The 18,985-nt window shown below is 38.4% G+C and overlaps 2 protein-coding genes across 2 annotated transcripts; both read left to right on the top strand.

Annotated features, from left to right (window-relative positions):
- Positions 1–1,157: 1,157 nt before the first annotated feature.
- On the top strand, positions 1,158–3,912 carry LOC148185917 (fish-egg lectin-like). The gene is made up of 5 exons (XM_088072775.1): positions 1,158–1,343; positions 1,632–1,865; positions 2,197–2,414; positions 2,557–2,684; positions 3,262–3,912. Exons 1-5 carry the CDS (start codon positions 1,289–1,291, stop codon positions 3,404–3,406), a joined length of 780 nt encoding a protein of 259 aa, XP_087928901.1. The 5' UTR covers positions 1,158–1,288; the 3' UTR covers positions 3,407–3,912.
- A 3,215-nt stretch (positions 3,913–7,127) lies between these two features.
- LOC121961710 (fish-egg lectin-like) lies at positions 7,128–9,394 on the top strand. The gene is made up of 5 exons (XM_042511770.2): positions 7,128–7,319; positions 7,541–7,774; positions 8,034–8,254; positions 8,360–8,487; positions 8,625–9,394. Exons 1-5 carry the CDS (start codon positions 7,265–7,267, stop codon positions 8,767–8,769), a joined length of 783 nt encoding a protein of 260 aa, XP_042367704.2. The 5' UTR covers positions 7,128–7,264; the 3' UTR covers positions 8,770–9,394.
- Positions 9,395–18,985: the final 9,591 nt, after the last annotated feature.

Here is an 18,985-nt window from a genome sequence, read left to right as displayed (position 1 = left end):
TCTCATAGAGAGCAGAAAAGATAAGCTTAAGGCTTAAAGTAGCAGTTTGGTAACAGTCTATTAAATGATAATGGATACTTTCAACGGAAGAAGATTTGGGGATTATTCAAGTTCGTTTCCTGCATTCAAATGTTCAAAAGGAAACTTGAAGCTCAGTAAATTACAGTAGCCTAAAGCTAAAGAGATAGGACCAAAATGAGAAATGATACCACAAGGAAACACTGAATTAACCAAGTACCCTTTGAAAGATAGTGTAGTATATCTAATGAACTTCCAAAAGCACTTTTAAAAGTGGAAAAGCTTTGTTCTGTTGTTATGGAGACTCCAGACTTCAGTGTAACGACAGGTGATTCATCTTAGCACAGCAACTTAGATCAACTTGCTTGCCAGTGGTAGCTGGTAAACCTACGACAAATGTAGGTGTCATCTAGGTTTCATCATAGACATTCACATCAACAATAGTTACACTGGAAATGAGGTGATATAACTTAAGTAATACTTTTGCTTGCCCTGCTAACTGTAGGGCTGACGTTTTTAGTAAAGTGACATGGGATATGCTTGGAGATGGTTGTACCAACTGGTCATTACTAAGCTAGATGCTAACTCCTAAGACTGTCTCTGTAAAGACCTTTCTTACGAGTGGACCTTATGTTGGTTGTGCCAACCACAGTAATCTGAACTACACCCAGTCTTAGCAATGCATGTTCATGTAAATGCCCAGAGACTCTGGCTATTGCCTCATAGCCACCAAGCTAGGGTGCATTTTTAAAAACCCACTTTTTTGATAATGTGTAGATAATTACTTATTATTTGTGGTAATGTTAATACTCTGCTCTGGATTGTCGAGGCCACCACTGTTTAATTTTTCTTGGCCAGTGCAACATGAGGCTCTACCTGACAAACGCTGTCAAACTGGATCCATTTTTGATGACTTTATGTTCTAACCAACACAAAAATAAATCCTCTCACCTCATCTCTGCTCTGAACCTTTGAGGTTTTTTTTGGCCAGTGCAACATGGGAGGCTCTACCTGGCACAGCTGTCAAACTGGGTGTGAATCAGAAATAATGGTTGCAGATAAAACATTTAAATTGAAAATTTCCTCCTAGTTTCCCCGAATAGCCTGCAGAACTGGCTCTGGCTATAATTAAACATATGGGTCCGTCCCATGGATCAAGAGTATAAAGGCCAGGCAAACCAGATGGGTTGTAGGTCTGCAGCACCACACAGATACAGACGTACATCCAGAAGCTCATTGCTGACTACAGACTCCCAAACACAGAGACGACATGAAAGCTATCGCAGCCTTCTTGCTGGTGCTGTGTCATCTGGCCATCAGTCATGGTAAGTCATTGTCTTATCTTTTTGTGGCATTAATGGGTGGCAAGCTTTCAAAGTAATTTGACCAGTTTGTATCTCCAAATATGTAAGGGTGAATATCATTAACTCCCTTTAATATAATGCCCCTTTACCTCTGTCAAGAGTGTCTGTTCATATTGGCATTTGTCTTTGTTTTAACTGGTAACAGTCAATGAAGGTTAATGTAACCACAAATGTGATCCTCCAAAGATGGTGGCGCTTCCCCAGGTTGCTCCTTGATTTCAATTCCCTGTCATGATTTTGTCTTTACAGCCTGGGAATGCGATGAGGCTCCACAGCTGTCTGGTGCTCAACAGATTGACGCTGGCCTGGGGAAAGTGGTTGCACTTGCCCATAATCGTACCTATTTGCTGGTGAGAACATATTGGACCTACATGAGCACAACCCGATTCAAGCATGTCTCAGTGGGACGTACAGGAGTTTGGGCATGTGACAGCTCAAACAAGGTCTACAAGTACATTGCTGGCAACTTTGTAAGATCCACTGGTAACTATCATTATTATCATTATCATTATTTTAGTTCCATAAGTGCAATCTGAAAAGGTATATGTTAACTCTGTTATGCTGACGGCTGGTGCTGTACAGTGCTCCCAGGTAGATTCACTTTGTTTGCAACACAATTTTTTCACATTTTTTATGTTGACAGTAAAATTGATGGTGCTGTACAATGCTGTTAGGTAGAAACATGGTCAAGTGACAGATTCACCTTGTTTGTAACAGACATTTTTTTTTTCACATTTACAGTACACACAGTGTTTAAAAGGACTAAACAGTTACAATTGTTTGTTGACTAAATTCTACCTCTCTGTATCTACAGGTCTGTCTATGCAGCAGGTAGATGCTGGAGGTGATGGTCAACTTGTGGGAATTAGTACCACCTCCAGCTCCTACTGCGTGACGAGTAGAACAGCTTCTCTTTACAGCACACCAACCTCCCTGACCTGGAGATCCCTGTCAAGGAGTTTGAGGTACATCAGCTGCAGCCCAAAAAACGAATGCTGGGGAGTCGACAGAAGTCACCGAGTCTACTTCATGGTTTGCCCCTGCAATGCTTCTCAGATCTAATTTTTTTTGTTTTTTGTTTTTTAACTTTTGGTGGTGTTGGTGTGATCATAAAGACTACTGAATCATACTTACTCACTTATCATGACGATTCCATGTATGCTTCTTTTGACAGCGTGTAAACCCAACAACCTGCCGAGCCTCTAACTGGAGACAAGTGACAGGGCAACAAATGATAATGGTTGAAGTGGGGGATGATGGAAGTGTATTTGGAATCAACACACGTGGTCAAGTCTACCAAAGGTAAGACATTATTCACACTCTTGCAATAATATCTGGAGAATGATTTATTTTTCCACTGTGGTAAAGCATGCAATAGGGTTATAGCCTGAGGCATCATATTTGTATGTAAAATGCATACAGCAAACACAGTAACAGCAGTAATACTTTAATACTCCGTAAATTGTCTTTAAGCGTGGTATATCTTGCATGGAATGAAAAGTATTAGTCAATATGATGTTAAAATGACAGTGCTGCAATGCTGTGATACATTTGTAAATACTGACCTTTACTTATTGCACCTCAGTGTATATTGCTTAAACTGCTTAGAGTGCAATGCTAAAATGCATCATGCCTCTATGATCTAACTCAAATCATCCACCTACGATATAAGATGTAGGTTTAAAAGTATTGCCTTTGCTTACAGCACTTTGTTCATACGAATTCATAAATGTATATGTTTTACATGATCTGAACCAAAAGCAATTTCCTGCAAAGGCTAAAATAAACTCATAGGCAAAAGTGTCACAAAAGTTGTGCAGAGTTTCATTTGTTGGAAACTGAATTCAGATAATGTTTCTGGCTTCTTCTTTATCAACAGAGTTGGAATCAGCTATGGTTCAGCATCTTCTGGCAGTCGTTGGAACTTCATCCCAATGTGCATGAAAATTCGTAGCCTGAGCTACGACCTGCGCACACTTTGGGTTGTTACCAAAGCTGGCTTTATCCTGAAGTGCACACATTAATTCTATCCCTATCACAGACACTCAGTACACAGCTGTCTCTGTTTGTCATGAAGGATGATTTTTTGTCAGGGACAGAAATCTCTTTAGGTGGCGTTTTCTCTCTCATGCATATAAAGTTCTGTCCTTTTAGATTACTTTACAGAGTGAATAAATCAGTATTTAATCCTTTCTCAGTGTAAAGATTTTGGCATTACTATTCACATGTCTCCTTGTACTTATTTTGGAAACTGTGGAAATTAAGGCTAGGGGAAATCATTGATTCTTAGATGGGATTTGATCCTTTTTGGAATGATTCAGTATCAGTAAACAAAAATGTGTTTTATGAATAAATGTCTTATGTGTGGCACGTTAAATATTAAACAAATATAACAAATGAGCGGTGTAGAGGTAACCTAATTCAGTAAATATATACCTCGAGGGCAACTGATTGTTTTTAAGAATTTTATGCATGTATAACCTCAACCTGTCATACTTTCTGTTGTTTTAATAAATGATAATCAAAGAAATTTCACCTGATTTGTGTTGTGCTGCATACAAAATGTTTACTGTTGTGAATATGTGTAAGAAAATACAAGGTCAAGTCATTCCAAACATGATAAAAATGTATGGAAGAATTGTAAGACTGCTGTAAATCCTGCAATTTTGGGCCCATTTGTATGTATTTAGTTGAACCATTTTTACTGGCTGCATATGAATGAGGATAATGGGTTCCTAGGCCATCTTTCTAGACTTGCAATTTTGCCTTAATGTCAATAATAATACTGAAGAGTTAGGTTTAGTGTTTTCAGCAACAGTACATTTGATTTTAAAGCAAAGTATCCTAATAGAAAGGGTCGAATGATGGGCCATGAAAATGCAAACACATGAAATGCACACATTAGAAATGCACACACGAGAGTTCATATAGTTCCCCACGAATGACATTATGTTCTTCAAATTGAGTTACCTAATTAATGTTAATTATGTTTCTGTAGGTAAAGTTATTATAGTAAGGTTTGGGAAAAGAGATATGGTAAGAACATACCTTAAAATGACCCAAAGTTTACACAGTTCCAAAGATCCAATCCACCATTCCTACCTGCCTCCTGACTAGACCGCTCAGGACTGCTTCCGTGTTTATTCCCATCAGCCTATTGGTCATGTGATCACTGCATTTCAAAATATGTTTGATATGTACTTATTAGCGGGGGGTACATTTAAGATAAGTATATTATATATTTTCCTATCAACAAATCCCTTAAAAGGAAAAAAAAGTAACATTGTGTTACACCATGTTTACATTTTCTGACTTGCCCATCCCATCAGCCCATTTGTTCAGACACAAGTCTTACAAGTCTCAAGCATAGAATATCATTTAAAGAACAACTTAAGTTGTTTCCTCGATGAGCAAGGGCAATGTAATTTCTAGCAAACATTACTCAAACAGGAGAAGGTAATGCATTTATTGGGGACTATTTTCAGTGAGTATTTCTTGCAGTAACTAGGGCTGGGTACAGAAACCTGATGCCAATATGGCACTGATTCCTATGCAAGCAATACCTACCGGCTGTGCTGTGACAGAGAAGGGGATATACTGGATAGAAAAAGTCACGGAGCATATCAAAATCCACAGTGTATGCAACATATTGGACTGCGTGGGCACTAGCTATTTCAATTAAACAAACCTAAACAACACTGTCTTCATAAACAGAGCAATGTTTATATAGATCAGAGGATTCTGTTCACTCCAAATCAGCAGCATGAGACGCACGGAATAGCTGTTAACAGTTTGTAGCACTTGCTTTCTCTTGTAACCTCTTTGTCTTGTCCCTTCAGCCAGGTTTCTACAATGGGGAAAAATTAGGAATTGGAGCCGAATTTGCTATTTAGAACCACAAAGAACAAGCATGTTTAATAACGTTTGTCTATCTGTACCTCCATTCTGTTTCAGCACTATGGACAGCTCCACACCAGCACTCCACCTTTAATATAACCACCATATCTACTAGCTTGTGGGGCTTGCAATAATATACACCAATAATATGTAGACACTAAAAACATATTTAGCCACATAACAGCAGACAGTGCATTAATTATATTATACCCACCCTCCAAATCAATAATCAACACGACAGAGAACAACAATAAAGATTATTTCCTACCTTCCTATCTGCCGAAATGACTTTGGCCTTCTGACTGGCCAGGTGGTTTGAGGAAATTTAACAAACGTGATTGTCTTTTTGGCATTTTACCAGTTTCCTCCTTGTCGCTGAGGGCAGGCTATCTTAACTCAAACCGCAGTTTAAAATCACATCAGCTCATGTGACATGCACAAAATTCCCAAGCTCCAGGCACTGTGTGACCTAAAGTTCCCTCTCTCTTTTTCTCTTTTAAAATCTGATTAAAAATGCATCTAAAATAGCCAAACAAGGGATTTTTTAACAAGACATATGTGACGGCCTCACTATTCTGTGCCTCTCTCCTCAGCTCCTTCCTTTGCTGCAGCCCCACAGTAGGCCCACACCTATAGGTGGGGCCTACCTCTATAATAGGGCTGCTGGAGTCACTCTGCTCTCTCTCTGGTGGTTGAGCAGCTGACGCCACATGGCCGACATGGTTTAGTTAGTTTGGTTTGTTCTCTGTTTGTTGCGCACACACACACACACACACACACACACACACACACACACACACACACACACACCTCATTCCACCTCACACACTGATCTACGGATATGCACCTTATTTTCCTTTTAATTATGTTCAGTTAAATAAACATCTCCTTATTCCCTAGCAAACTTTGTGTGGACTCTCTCTTTGTTGCAAACCAGTGAGCCAGGTTTGTAACACATATAACATTTAATATTAGACACAAATAAAAAATACTCAGGAGGTGACAGATTCAATTAAATAGGTGCCAGTCCTAACATGGGAGGAGCTGGATCCTGTTCTGGCAGAATTTTTGAGTGTCAGACACTTCATTTACTGCACTGATGAATTGTTATGTGCCAATTTGTGTTTTTATGCATACATTTTAAAGTCATTAGCTATTCTCAACATTAATGAAAAGGAAATACAGATTAAATGAGATAAACTAGTTGCCTCAGTTAGATAAAAATATCAGATTGTAGAATTTTAAAATATATGATCTGGTATATCTTGACTAAAATACCTGACCATGTAAAAGTAATCAGCAGGTTAGAAATGTAGATTGGCATAAAAAATAACAGCCAAAGGGACCATTTTTATGTTGAACCTCTTGAACATTTTGTTCATTTAATTTGTAGGATTGTGAATGAAAGTGTTGACATGTAACGGAGTATTTTTACATCGACGCATTGCTATTTTTACTTTTGTAAAGGGGCACAGTGCTTCTTCCAACAACGCCTGTTGAATACATAAAAAAACATGAGCATACTAGATATTAGGCTAGTTATTAGTTAGTATTAATTACTAATAGATATTACTTTGGTGATTCTCCTGGCTTGGGTTGGCAGTCTAACTTCCCTGACATGATTCTAATCGACACAAAAACAAATCCTACTGTCTCATATCTGCTCTGGATCTTTGGTGTCTCCGCCCTTTAAAATTCTTGGCTAGCACTATATGGGAGGCTCTATGTGACAAAAGCTGTCAAACTGCATTCATATTTGAAATGTTGGATCCAGTAAACCGTTAAAATGAAAAATTTACTCCTTGCTTCCTTGAACATCCTGCAGAACCAGCTCTTGCCGTCATCAGACACATAGGTCCAACCTGTGAATCGAGCGTATAAAGGCCAGGCAAACCATATGGGTTGTAGGTCTGCAGCACCACACAGATACAGACGTACATCCAGAAGCTCATTGCTGACTACAGACTCCCAAACACAGAGACGACATGAAAGCTATCGCAGCCTTCTTGCTGGTGCTGTGTCATCTTGCTGTCAGTCATGGTAAGTCACTGTCTTATTATTTTGTAAGGATGGATATCATGAACTATCTTCAATATATTGCCCCTTTGCATTGCTAAAAAGTGTCTCTGTATGGGCATTTGTCTTTCTGTTGACCGGTAACAGACAAAGAGAGATAATGTATGTGCTGTCTTCTAAAGATGACGTCGCTGCCCCAGATTGCTCCTCTATTCCAATTCCTCATGATGATTTTGTCTTCACAGCCTGGAGCTGCGATGAGGGTCCACAGCTTTATGATGCTCAACAGATTGATGCTGGGCTGGGGAAAGTGGTCGTCCTTGCAAGAAATATTTCCTATTGCCTGATTGGATCATCTTGGACCCCTCTGAGCTCAATCCAATTCGGGCATGTCTCAGTGGGACCTGCAGGAATTTGGGCAAGTGACACCTCAAACAGGGTCTACAAGTACATTCAAGGAAAATTTGAACAATCCTCTGGTAACTATCATTATTGTTACTTCTGTCAATGAATGCAGTCTGAATGAGTTTAGCTGGTCATCATTACTAACTGTTATGTTGACAGTAAAATTGCGATGGTGCTGTACAATGCTGTTAGATAGAAACATGGTCAAGTGACAGATTCACCTTGTTTGCAACAGACATTTTTTTCACATTTACAGTACACACAGTGTTTAAAAAGATTAAACAATAGTAACTGTTTGTTGACTAAATTAGTTGTACCTCTCTGTGTCTACAGGCCTGTCTATGTTTCAGGTGGATGCTGGAGGTTCTGGTCAACTTGTGGGAGCTGATACCGCCTCCCGGCCCTACTGCCTGACAAGTAGCTCAGTTTCTCTTTACAGTGGATCATCCTCTCTGAGCTGGACGTCCTTGGGAGGGATTTTGAGGTACATCAGCTGCAGCCAAAAAAATGGATGCTGGGGAATCAGCCCAACTTTCAGTGTCTTCCATACATCAGTAAGTCACTGCAATTCTTCCAAAATCTTATATTTTTTAACTCTTGGTGGTGTCTGTGTTATTAATGACAACTGAACCATACTCCATGTATGCTTTTTATAACAGAATGTAGACCCAACAAACTGTCGTAACAGTGGCTGGAGACAAGTGAGAGGCCTAAATCTGAAAATGATTGAAGTGGGGAATGATGGAGCTGTTTTCGGACTGGGCACAGATGGCCGAGTCTACCAAAGGTAAGCCTGTACTAAGTTAAAAGTTTTACTGAACTGGGTAGCTTATCTGGTAGAGCTGGCCATCCGTGAACAGAAGCTGTGTCTGAAAGAAACTGAATCATGATGGTTTTAAAGATCTGCTGCTTCTTTCTCAACAGAACTGGCATCACCTATGGTCGCGCAACTTCTGGCAGAGGTTGGGCCAACATCCCAATGTGTATGAAAATTCGCAGCCTGAGCTACAACCTGGGCACACTTTGGGTTGTTACCTATTCTGGCCTTGTTCTTAAGTGCAAAAGGTAATTCTACCTGTATGGCAGACACTCAGTACACAGCCGTGTCAGTTTGTCATGGAAGATTTAATTTTTTTCAGGGACAGGAATCTCTTTAGGTGGTGTTTTCACTCCCATCCACATAAAATTATATCCTTTCTCCATATTATTCAGTGTACAATACAATGTGAATGAATCAATAGCAATTAATCTTTTCTCAGTGTAAAAGTTATGGCATTACTATTCATACATCTCCCAGGCTACTAGGCTCCTATTTATTATTTTTATAATTTTGGCAACAGTGAAAATAAAACTAAAACCAATGAGAAGTACTTGATCATAAGATGCAATTTTACCATATTGTAAATGATGCAGCATCAATACACAAAATTCAATAACCAGACCTTAAAAATGTGTTTTATGAATTAAAGTCTTTTACTTGTGTAAATTACATTTGGCAAATAAAAATAATTTTGATTTATTCATACTGGACTGTAATGCATGAATATTAAACAAAACCAATAAATAAACAGTTGTAGAGTAACCTAATGCAGTAGTTATATAACTTGGAGGAAACTGATCATTTTTAAGAATCATATGAATGTATAAACTTGACCTGTCACACTTTTTTAATAAATGATGAAGAAATGAAGACATTTCACCTGACTTGTGTTGTGCTGCATATGAAATGTTTACTGTTGTAAATGTGTGCCAGAAAACACAGTGAAGTCATTCCAAACATGTTAAAAATGTAAGCCTGTGCACTAGTTCCAGCTACTGTAGCATTTTACCATAATAGCACACACACACACACACACACACACACACACACACACACACACACACACTCACTCACAAGGTGCAAACAATAAAAATATGCTGTATTTCAGCATAGTTCGTTTGACTAGCTGACAGAAAGGCAAAGACTGCAGTTATTGGTTTCTTTATGGGTAAACATAAGGGGAAGACAGAGACGGTTGCCAGGCAATCAGTAAAGTTTCCAGTTACAAAATCTACCGTAATCACACACACGATTGGTGACTGTAATGTGCTAATTACCCCAACATGCACACACACACTTTTAACACCTATTATCACCCTCGAGTTAGACCCATTGGCTGTGTTTGAAGAGGCATAAATCATTAGTGACCAATTATTTTGTTTCCCTCTGGTCATGTGATTTATTTGGGGCAACATTGGAAAGAGGCTTGAGCAGGTCGGGTTGGCAGGTGTAGAGGAGATAGTATGTGGAGGTGTTTGTGTTTGTGGAATGTGTGTGTGACCTCAGGTGTAGATCTGGGAAAATCCACAATCTGACATCTTTGTATATATCAAGGAGGTTTCTGTGGAAACCACACACTCAAACAATACTAGTGAATGCCTTACCAAACTGATTTTTTTTTCGAATAGTAAAGCAAAGTTAAGAAAATAAAGCTGTCCTATGAATCAACATGTGTCTCTTTGTCCATTTTTACAAAGGACTAAAGGTTGGACTATGAGTTCTACCCCATGGACATGCAACGGTCTTTTTAATGATAAGCATCTTATTAAAAGAAAACCTTATCAAAATATCTCAAAATGCAAAACATAATTGTATGATCATTTTTCAGCAACATGAGTCCTGCAGTTAGACATTGAAGTCATTTTGTTTGTCATTTTGATGTCAAATTAAACACCATATGCTCTGGCTCTATCTGTCTTAAGAGGCAGGACCTTTGAATTGACTTCATGCCTTTTAGCTCGCATTATACCTGAGTAAATCTAACTATTCATTACGAAAACTAAATAATTATAACATCAACAGATTATTTGAAAACAAAATCTGCAGGTTGTCATGTAAAAACATAATTGCCCTGGATGGCATGGATCAACAGTGTATTTTAGTTTAATTTTGAGGTGTGTTACCTACAGCTGGGGGTCAAGGAAGAGGACAGGAAGAAGAGTTTTTCAAAATAAATCACTATTTTGAACCATTTTGCAGAATGTGATTTATCACACAATGCAACTGCATTACACTAGTAAATCAAAAGTAGGATTGTACTGAACTTGTTTTTATTTTTACATTCAAAGTTTATATGGAGGTTTTTCATTGAAGCTTTGGATGTTGCTTTGGGTATTCTTCACCAATATGCATATGCATAAATGCTATAATCATTAATTTGTATATTCAGCTTAATGCAAAATACCTTTATCAGGTCTGACCTGTGACATCACTGATGACATCAGCAAGGGCACAAAAGCAGGAAGTGTTTGGTTGACACCCACTTAAACTCCCTGAAAAGCATGGTGAAAATGCCCAAGAAAAATTCAAGAAGTGGAAAAGAAATCAGAATGTGTAAGTTGAACAAAGAATACTTAGAAGACTAAATAACAGAAATCAGTAATTGAACAGTACCTGTCTGTGTTATGTAGGGCTGGAAATTAAGTTTTCTTTCCACCTGCCACTTTTCCTGGACTCTGAAATCTACCAGCCACTCAATAGATAACAATTGTTTTTTAGTTTTTTTAGTCTGGTGAGTGATGCAAATCTAGCAGCCACTTGCATATTTTACATATTCTATATTAAATCTGGCTGGTAGCTGGTGCTAATTTCCATCCATGGTGTTATGATTTTAACCAGGAAATGTTGATGCTAAAATATGTTGTGTTGTATTCTCATCCACTTTGTCATAACCACTTATGTTTTTCTTAACATACCAAGGTGGCTTTGGTTGTTGATCAGTTTGTTCACTGACAATGTGTTGATGATTTACAATATACACTTTTGCAGTCCAATTTCTGCTTGAAGTATCTAAAGAAAGATTGATTTTATTATGGGTATGATTAGGGACTCACAGTACTTGGTTAAGGTCAAGGAAAGACTGCAGTCTTGGAGTAATACTGTGAAAGTTAAAGCATAAGACAGCATATGTTTGTTTTATTTTTTTTTTTACATTTAAACACAATTACAACTCAAGTCTCTTAAAACACGTTTCACTAATGTTTTGCAAACAATTCCAATGAAGTTGGGATGTTGTGTAAAATGTAAATAAAAACAGAATACAATGATTTGCGAATACTTTTCAACCTATATTCAATTGAATACACTACAAAGACAAGTCAGTACCTTGCTGTACAGACAGCAACAGGAGAAAAAACAACACAGCAAATGATAAAGGAGGTACACATTATAAAAAGTTTATGGACATGAGGGCTCTGTGTGGTTAGGTTTCAAAGTTAGAAACATTTATTCAACAGGTTATAGTTTCAGAGGTCTTACCCAACCGATTATTGTAACTTTATACAAAATAAAAGTCTGATAAGGGACGAATCCTTTTTTTTATTTATTCTTTGACAAACATGCTTGACCAAATGGTTGATTTGGCCTTTTATGGTAAAGGCAGTGTTGCTAAAATAATACATTTACAAATTCTATGAAATGTAAAAAGGACGAATACTTTCTATTGTTAATACCATATATTTAATGTTATTCCATTATATATTTGAGTAAAGAAATTAATGATTTTTTCCCACCATTTCTGGGATGTTTACTGCTACTAATTCCAAAGTCACACACTTATTTATGTTTTTATACTAACAAATTACAAGCATTTTAACAAAATTGTGATTTGTAATTATTATTGTTTATTTTTATTTTTGTTTTCTTTTGTTTTGTTATCTTCTCTCTCTTCTTTTTTTCTTTCTAACCATTAATGGACCATCTCAACTGAATGGTAGACGCCTTTATTTAATAAAAACCCAATGAGGTGGTGGTCTGTTAAAAAAATAGATAAATAAAAAAAAACCTTTCGATTTTTTGATTTTTGATTTTTGTTATTATAGCCTCAAGTACCCTAAATATAAAATGCAAAGAAAAAAATCATTTTTTTCTACTATTGTTATTTTCTAGTTTTTTTTTTTATTGTTGGTGTCACAGTTGCTGTAAGTTCAGCTATCATTAGCTAATACTATTGACATTGTTCTTGCTCTATGCCGTTCCCAGTTTAAACAAAACTTGTTAAAATGTGCTTTAGCAACACTTTTTGATTATAGTCATGCCAGTAAAGCCTCCTTGAACTGAAATGACGTTCTTTACACTAAATTCACCTCACTGTGAAAGCCAAAACGTGATATTTTTTGTCTTGTAGAGCTGATTGGGACTGCAGTGTAATTTTCCCCTTTTAATCCCATAAATCCTTCTACAGGGGCAGGGCACCTCTGGGACTGTCTCAAGCTGGTTCCCAGACGCTCTACGGAGCACCCTCCACACAGGTGAGCACTTTGAGAAGATTTGGTGTCCGACACCGCCACCTGGTGTCCGGCCGAGTTGCTGCACTCCCCCCGCTGAGCGCTCAGACGGGCTTGGCGCTCCGAGGTCTGCAGGCTGCTGCCGCTTTCTCTCCAGCCTGAACAGAGCTCTGTTCTCCCGCAGATCCCCGCGCTGACAGCCGTCCCCCTCCACTCTCCGGGAACACCTTTAAGGAGATCCAAAACTGCTTTTTCCGATGCGGTGCCTCCCCCCAAAACCCATCTTGGTCTGCATGCGTGAATAAAGAGCTGCGGTGAAGACACAGAGAGCCTCCCCTCTCTTCAGCTGCTAGATACCAGGTAAGACAATTTACCATCAATTTGCTTTAAGAAACGTGCGATTTTGGCTACTTGGTGTTTTGTTGTGGTTTTACAAAGCGCTCAGAGAGGCTCGTGGGAATGAACAAAAGATGATGCACAACATGGATTGTTTCATATGAGACTGCACCTGCTCTATATGAGTGTGTCTGGATGTTGGGTGTAAATATACAAACCACTTCTGCAAGGTGCTGTCACATCAACGAGGCGTGTTAGTGATGCTCGGGAAAGTGCTGGTTATTTCTGGAGCTGTGCGTGAACGCATCTTCACATATTGTTCTCAGTGACTGATGTAGTTGTGAGTGAACACAGACTAAATGGAAGTTGATGAGAGTCATATGGCGAATAACAGGACATGATTTTGATATTACTTTGATTAATACTGCTTACTGAGATGCATAACCTACCTGTAAGCTTATGCAGAAAGTTAACCCTTTGGAAACTGGGCCATTAGGTTTGATTCCTTTCAAAGACTTGGGGGGGAAGGCAATGAGCAAGTTAACAAGACATGGTCCAAAAATTAGCCAAAAAAAAAAAGGGTAGAAAAGTTCCAAGAAAATAAAAACAAACAAAAATCAACACCCCCCCCCCAAAAAAAAAAAAATTAAACAAAATTGAAGAAATTAAACAAACAAAAACAAGAAAATGAACCCCAAAACTGCTAAGAATTATTTAAAAATATATTTGTACATGTACTTTAAATATAAAATTGTAGTAATTTAAATACAGTTTTTTCTAGACATTTTCCATCCTTTTTCTTAAATATATTACTGTAGCTCCCTTTTCAGTTTTTTCCAACTAATTTTGAGGTCATTCTTATGTCACCTTTTACTGATTTCTTTAGATTTGTGAGGCGTTTCTTGCCATTTTCCCCCATGTTTTTTTTTCAAAGACATCAAACCAATTTGCTCCTGTTACAAAAATTTAAAAAGTTTGTGAAAGGCGTCCGACCAATCATTTTCATATTACTTTGATTAAAACTGGTCACTGAGATGCGTAGCCTACCTCTGAAATGAGTTAACATTTAAAAAACTAAAACTTAGGGACTGCTGGTTGCTATGATAGGAGGTGATGCAAAAATTAGAAGGCGTGTCAAAAAAATTAAGCACTGGGGAGAGATTTATGTTTTTTATTTTGGCGTAGGTAAGGGGCATACAATTTTAAATGTCTGTGTTTTGAAACAAGTCAACATTGAAACAGCTAAAACTTGGGAACTGTTCGTTATTTCTGAGAGAGGTGGTGCAAAAAAAAAAAAAAAAAATTTTTTAGCACTGTGGAGGGACTTACATTTTTTATTTTGTCTTGGGGAAGGGCATACAACTTTAAATGACTTTCTAAAAAAAGTCCTGGATTTTTATGTGTGAAATTAAACTGCTACAGTTACTATCTGTGGATAACTACATGTAATGTCACATAACAGCAAATTTATTTTGCGAAGTTGCCAAAATATGGTAGTGCGATGTGTTGTTTACCATCACATACGTTTCTTCATTTTCTCCCTGCGCTACTTCTCTTCTGCCATGTACGCCGCTAACTAAAATTGTGTTTTAATAGAGTTTGAATCTGATTTATTTGAAAAACGGCAGGCAAGTAGAATAAGAATATTTTAAATAGTTTTTATAATGGTTCATGAAAGTGTGGGAACTTTGAAACACATTAGAAGTGACACACAGCTTCGAAAAATTTAGTTTATTTATTACATTTATTTGCTTCCAATTAAAAAGTACATAAAATCTGGATGAATGCAAATAAAAAATGTGTCAGGGGTGGATGGAGGGTCATACAATTCACCCAAATTACTAAAGGAAAAAATATTTCTTAGCTTTGGAGAGGGTAACAATAAGATAAAATAAAAGCTAAGTCACACCCCAGCCACTCGCCTTCTCTGATGAATAAAGAATAGTCCCTTACTGTTACAATGCAGAGAAGTAAAGCTGGTGCAGTTTACCCGCTAGTATACTCCGTCCCTGGCGGTATCCAGTTTTTGTCTCCGCCTTCTTTGATAATAACAAACTTTATGTGAAGCTGTATGGTCAGCTCTATCCATCACTCTGCCCTCCGCTCCTTTTATAACGTCTGGAGGATGCCTCCGGGCTGAGGATGCTCCTGAGGGTTTTTACCATTTCTGTTATTGAAATATTACCTTCGGGAGGGAATCCATTGTCTGAGGTCTATTTTTATGAGACACAGATGTGGATTAGGGCTCATCCTAATCTATTTAGTATCCCTCACAGCCCGCTCTCACCAATGCCCGGAACATTTTTAATAATAGATGGCTGAATAGATTCACTGGCTCACAGCATCGATTTTTGCCTGTATGAGGCTGTAAAGATACGTCTGATAAGAAACCAGTGCAACCAAATGTCATGAAAGCATAAAATCCATAGCAGTCATATTGTAAAATCTAAAATGGATTGCATAAAAATATAGCAAACCCAAAATCTCTACAGGGATATAGCAATGCCAAACTCTTAGGAACTTAATAGTGATTTTTCATTTTGTGTGGAATAGATTAGATCTAAATTTTACCAAAGAAGATGTAGCTCTTGTCATGTTCTATCCTTTGTGTTTGTTCTGGATAATAATAACACCTTCTTTATTGCCCCTAATTGAATTACACGCCCAAGTCAGGCGCACCAATTATTTCCTTGATTGTGTAACAAGTGAGATGCTGCGGCATCTGGTGTCCCGTCCCACAGGACTAGTGTGAGACCAGAGCTGGCTGTGAGCCCGCTGATAGTGTTAACCCTCTCATTCATTCAACCAGAGGCTGCAGAATTGAGAGGGCTCAGGATCTCATCCCCAGGGAATACTAATAACCTTACCAGAGAGATTTGTCTAAGCCTCGCTCACCAGCAGCCCAGCAAGGCAGGCTTGATGATGCCACGCCAGTCCTCTGTAGTCATGTTGGGGGTAGATAGAGTCTGGCAGGGTGAGTGAAGCTGCCTAAGTAAGCACTTTGATTAGCCCAAGAGAAGTCATTAACTGGTGAATGCTGCTCTGAAGACCAGCAGGTAGACTGTGTGGTTGCCAAGTCAGACTTATCTAGTGCTTTGAACAGGACTGCAGTATCTGGGGCCAATGTGTTTGGACTTGATTTGATTTTTGCCAGTTTCAGATGATGATTGAAGTCTTTTTTTGAACATTTTCTCTTCTCATTTTACCTTAGAATGTAGAATTTATATATACTGTGGACTATTCGGTACAAACTTAGGGCTGCAAATTAAGAATCCTTAGCAGTATTGAAGTCTATACGCAGGTATACGGGGTATATCCACCTCTTTTCCAAACTGTTTATAGTATTCCCAACTGTCAGCAAAAATGCTGATGTGTTTGCACTTGATTTGGTTTTTGCTAGTTTCAGATGATGACTGAACTCTTTTTTTGAAAATTTTATCCACTCTTTCTACCTTTTATATATTTTCTTTTAGCACTGACTGAGTGAAATTTGCTTTGGTCTATGGTCTGGCTTCAGCCCTTGCCTTTTTTTTTTTTTTAACATTTGGAAAGACACAATCTCTTTGTATCAGGTCGATATACTAAAAGCCACCACATTTGTGGTGATAACACTATTTGCTCTGGTTTCTGTCTGGACTTTTTCTCAACCCTTTGACTGTTTGATTTGACTCAAGCCATTAGATTGTGGTCTTTGCTTTGAACTCTATTGGAGCTGCCTGCTGAATTTACTGTCATCTTTTCTTTTACTGTGGCTTTTTGCTTTTGAGCTGACCTTTTTTTAATCTGTTTTCTGCTTTTTTAATTATGATTCAACTTTCAGCAAGTAATGCTGGGTATTGGACCTCAACACTTTTTTGGTAATGACTGAGTGTGTCTGTAGGTTAGACCATCAAAAGTTGGCTGGAAATGTTTGGTCAGGTTTGAAAGGCTTTTTATGTTTGCAAAGTTTGTGTACACTGTTTATATGTCGGCAGCTTTTAACATTTTAGAGCTTCATTGTCTTCTGTGAAATGAAAAAAAAGTCTTTAGTAGTTTGTTGTTTGTAAAGTATAGGAAAAAGGAGCAAAACTTCTCTGCTGAAAAAAACCCCAGCTAAAAATAAGCTTATGCTGGTAGCTGGTTTTAGTTGGTTTTAGCTGGTTGAAGATGGTCTTAGATGGTCCTGACCCAGTTCTTACTTATAGTTTAGCTGGGTGGGTCACCAGCCGGACATGCTGGTGTTTTACCATGCAGCCTATTTATCTTTAAGCATATTCCTTGGTGACAGACTTAACCGATTTATGTCCTTTGCTTTTCATACTTCCCCCCTCATGACACTGTTATTTTTCCGTGCTCAAGGACATTGATTTGGTTTCAATTTTACAGGAACTTTAATGGAAAAGCCACCTAGAGTGACTATCTCAAGCTGGTATGACCAGCTAAACCATAAAAATAATGCAAAAACATATCTTAAGCTGGTCAAACAAGCTGGTCAAACATTTTAACCATCTTAAGCTGGTCAAGCTGTTTTTTTGCAGGGTGGATATTGTGCTGGTGTTCGGATCTTAAAGTTTCATTTAATATATTCACTGTTGCGAAGGAAGTTATGCAATTAAAATCTGTGGCAGCAGTGTGTTTGAAGATGAGTAGCTGTACTTAGCATGAACTTTGAGTTGATGAGATGTGGCGCAGGTATGTGTCAGGGTTTTACAGTTCATTGAGGTTGATTGCGAGCAGTCGACTGTGGTGCACGAATACCCTCGTGAACCCCGAGGGACTTGACCTGCATCTCCAGCTCTGGCCCCTCAATTTAGCTCTCCATTATCACTGTCCCATCGTCTGCTTCTTCATGTCTCCTGCACTGCTTTGATTGTACTCCCGTTCAATCTCTAGTCCTGTCGCTCACCCCTTAAATTCCTTTTCCTCATTTAATCTGCCTCCTCTATTCTTGTACTCTTTTCTTACACTCTGTGTAACACCTTTCTTCCTCCTCACCCATCTCCTCCAATCTCTCATTTCCCTTCCTCCCTCCTCTTTCATGTCACAGCCTTCATTTTACAACTTCTTTCCGTGCCCTTGGGTCATGTCTGTGTTGGATCACAAGGGTAGCGTTTCACTGAGATCAATGACGGCTGAAGATATTTCATTTAAAGTGTCGGATTGAATTAGGGCGAACCCTGCAGACGAGGGTTTAACGGCCTTGATAGAGAGTAGGGACATGCTCTTCCATCAGTATCGATTAGCTCCATTGTCATTTTTTGGGGCAAGTCTCATCTGATTAATCGGGCTGTAAGTAGTACCTGGAGGGACGCCATCTGATGCTCTCACTGATTCATAATTAGTTTAACTGAAAACTGACTAATCAATAGCTGAAAATTCTTCTACTACGTCATGCATCTTTGCAGGGAATCTGGGCTAACCCATGAAAGTCTGCGTTGTTTGCAGACTACTTTCGCATGCTCAAAGAGTCGACTGCAAAGCATTTCTGACACCAGCAAAGACTCGGAATTAAAGACTGTTTTTGCACAAAAAAAAGGAGGGTAGAAGACAAAAGCTGTGTGTAATCAAAGCGCAGACAGAAAGAGTGCAGGACACAAATGGCTATTTCTTCAGTTTTTTTGAAGAGGGGAGATGCTTGCTCTCGTCTCCACATAGAGAGAATAGGGAATAATGAGAGACACAAAGAAAGGGTAGGAGGGGGATTA

The sequence above is a fragment of the Plectropomus leopardus genome, chromosome 22, assembly GCF_026936395.1.
Source record: "Plectropomus leopardus strain MGB_pleo_1.0 chromosome 22, ASM2693639v1, whole genome shotgun sequence".
Lineage (NCBI taxonomy): Eukaryota > Metazoa > Chordata > Actinopteri > Perciformes > Serranidae > Plectropomus > Plectropomus leopardus.
Note: the sequence above shows the minus strand (reverse complement) of the source record. Positions and strands in the feature narration are given on the sequence as shown.

Excerpts from the sequence above, each read along its gene's own strand:
- LOC121961710 (XM_042511770.2), top strand. The coding sequence starts at position 7,265 with ATGAAAGCTATCGCAGCCTTCTTGCTGGTGCTGTGTCATCTTGCTGTC. Across the intron at positions 7,320-7,540 it reads TCATCTTGCTGTCAGTCATG|CCTGGAGCTGCGATGAGGGT; the intron begins GTAAGTCACTGT and ends TTGTCTTCACAG. Across the intron at positions 8,488-8,624 it reads GATGGCCGAGTCTACCAAAG|AACTGGCATCACCTATGGTC; the intron begins GTAAGCCTGTAC and ends CTTTCTCAACAG.
- LOC148185917 (XM_088072775.1), top strand. The coding sequence starts at position 1,289 with ATGAAAGCTATCGCAGCCTTCTTGCTGGTGCTGTGTCATCTGGCCATC. Across the intron at positions 1,866-2,196 it reads CAACTTTGTAAGATCCACTG|GTCTGTCTATGCAGCAGGTA; the intron begins GTAACTATCATT and ends CTGTATCTACAG. Across the intron at positions 2,685-3,261 it reads CGTGGTCAAGTCTACCAAAG|AGTTGGAATCAGCTATGGTT; the intron begins GTAAGACATTAT and ends CTTTATCAACAG.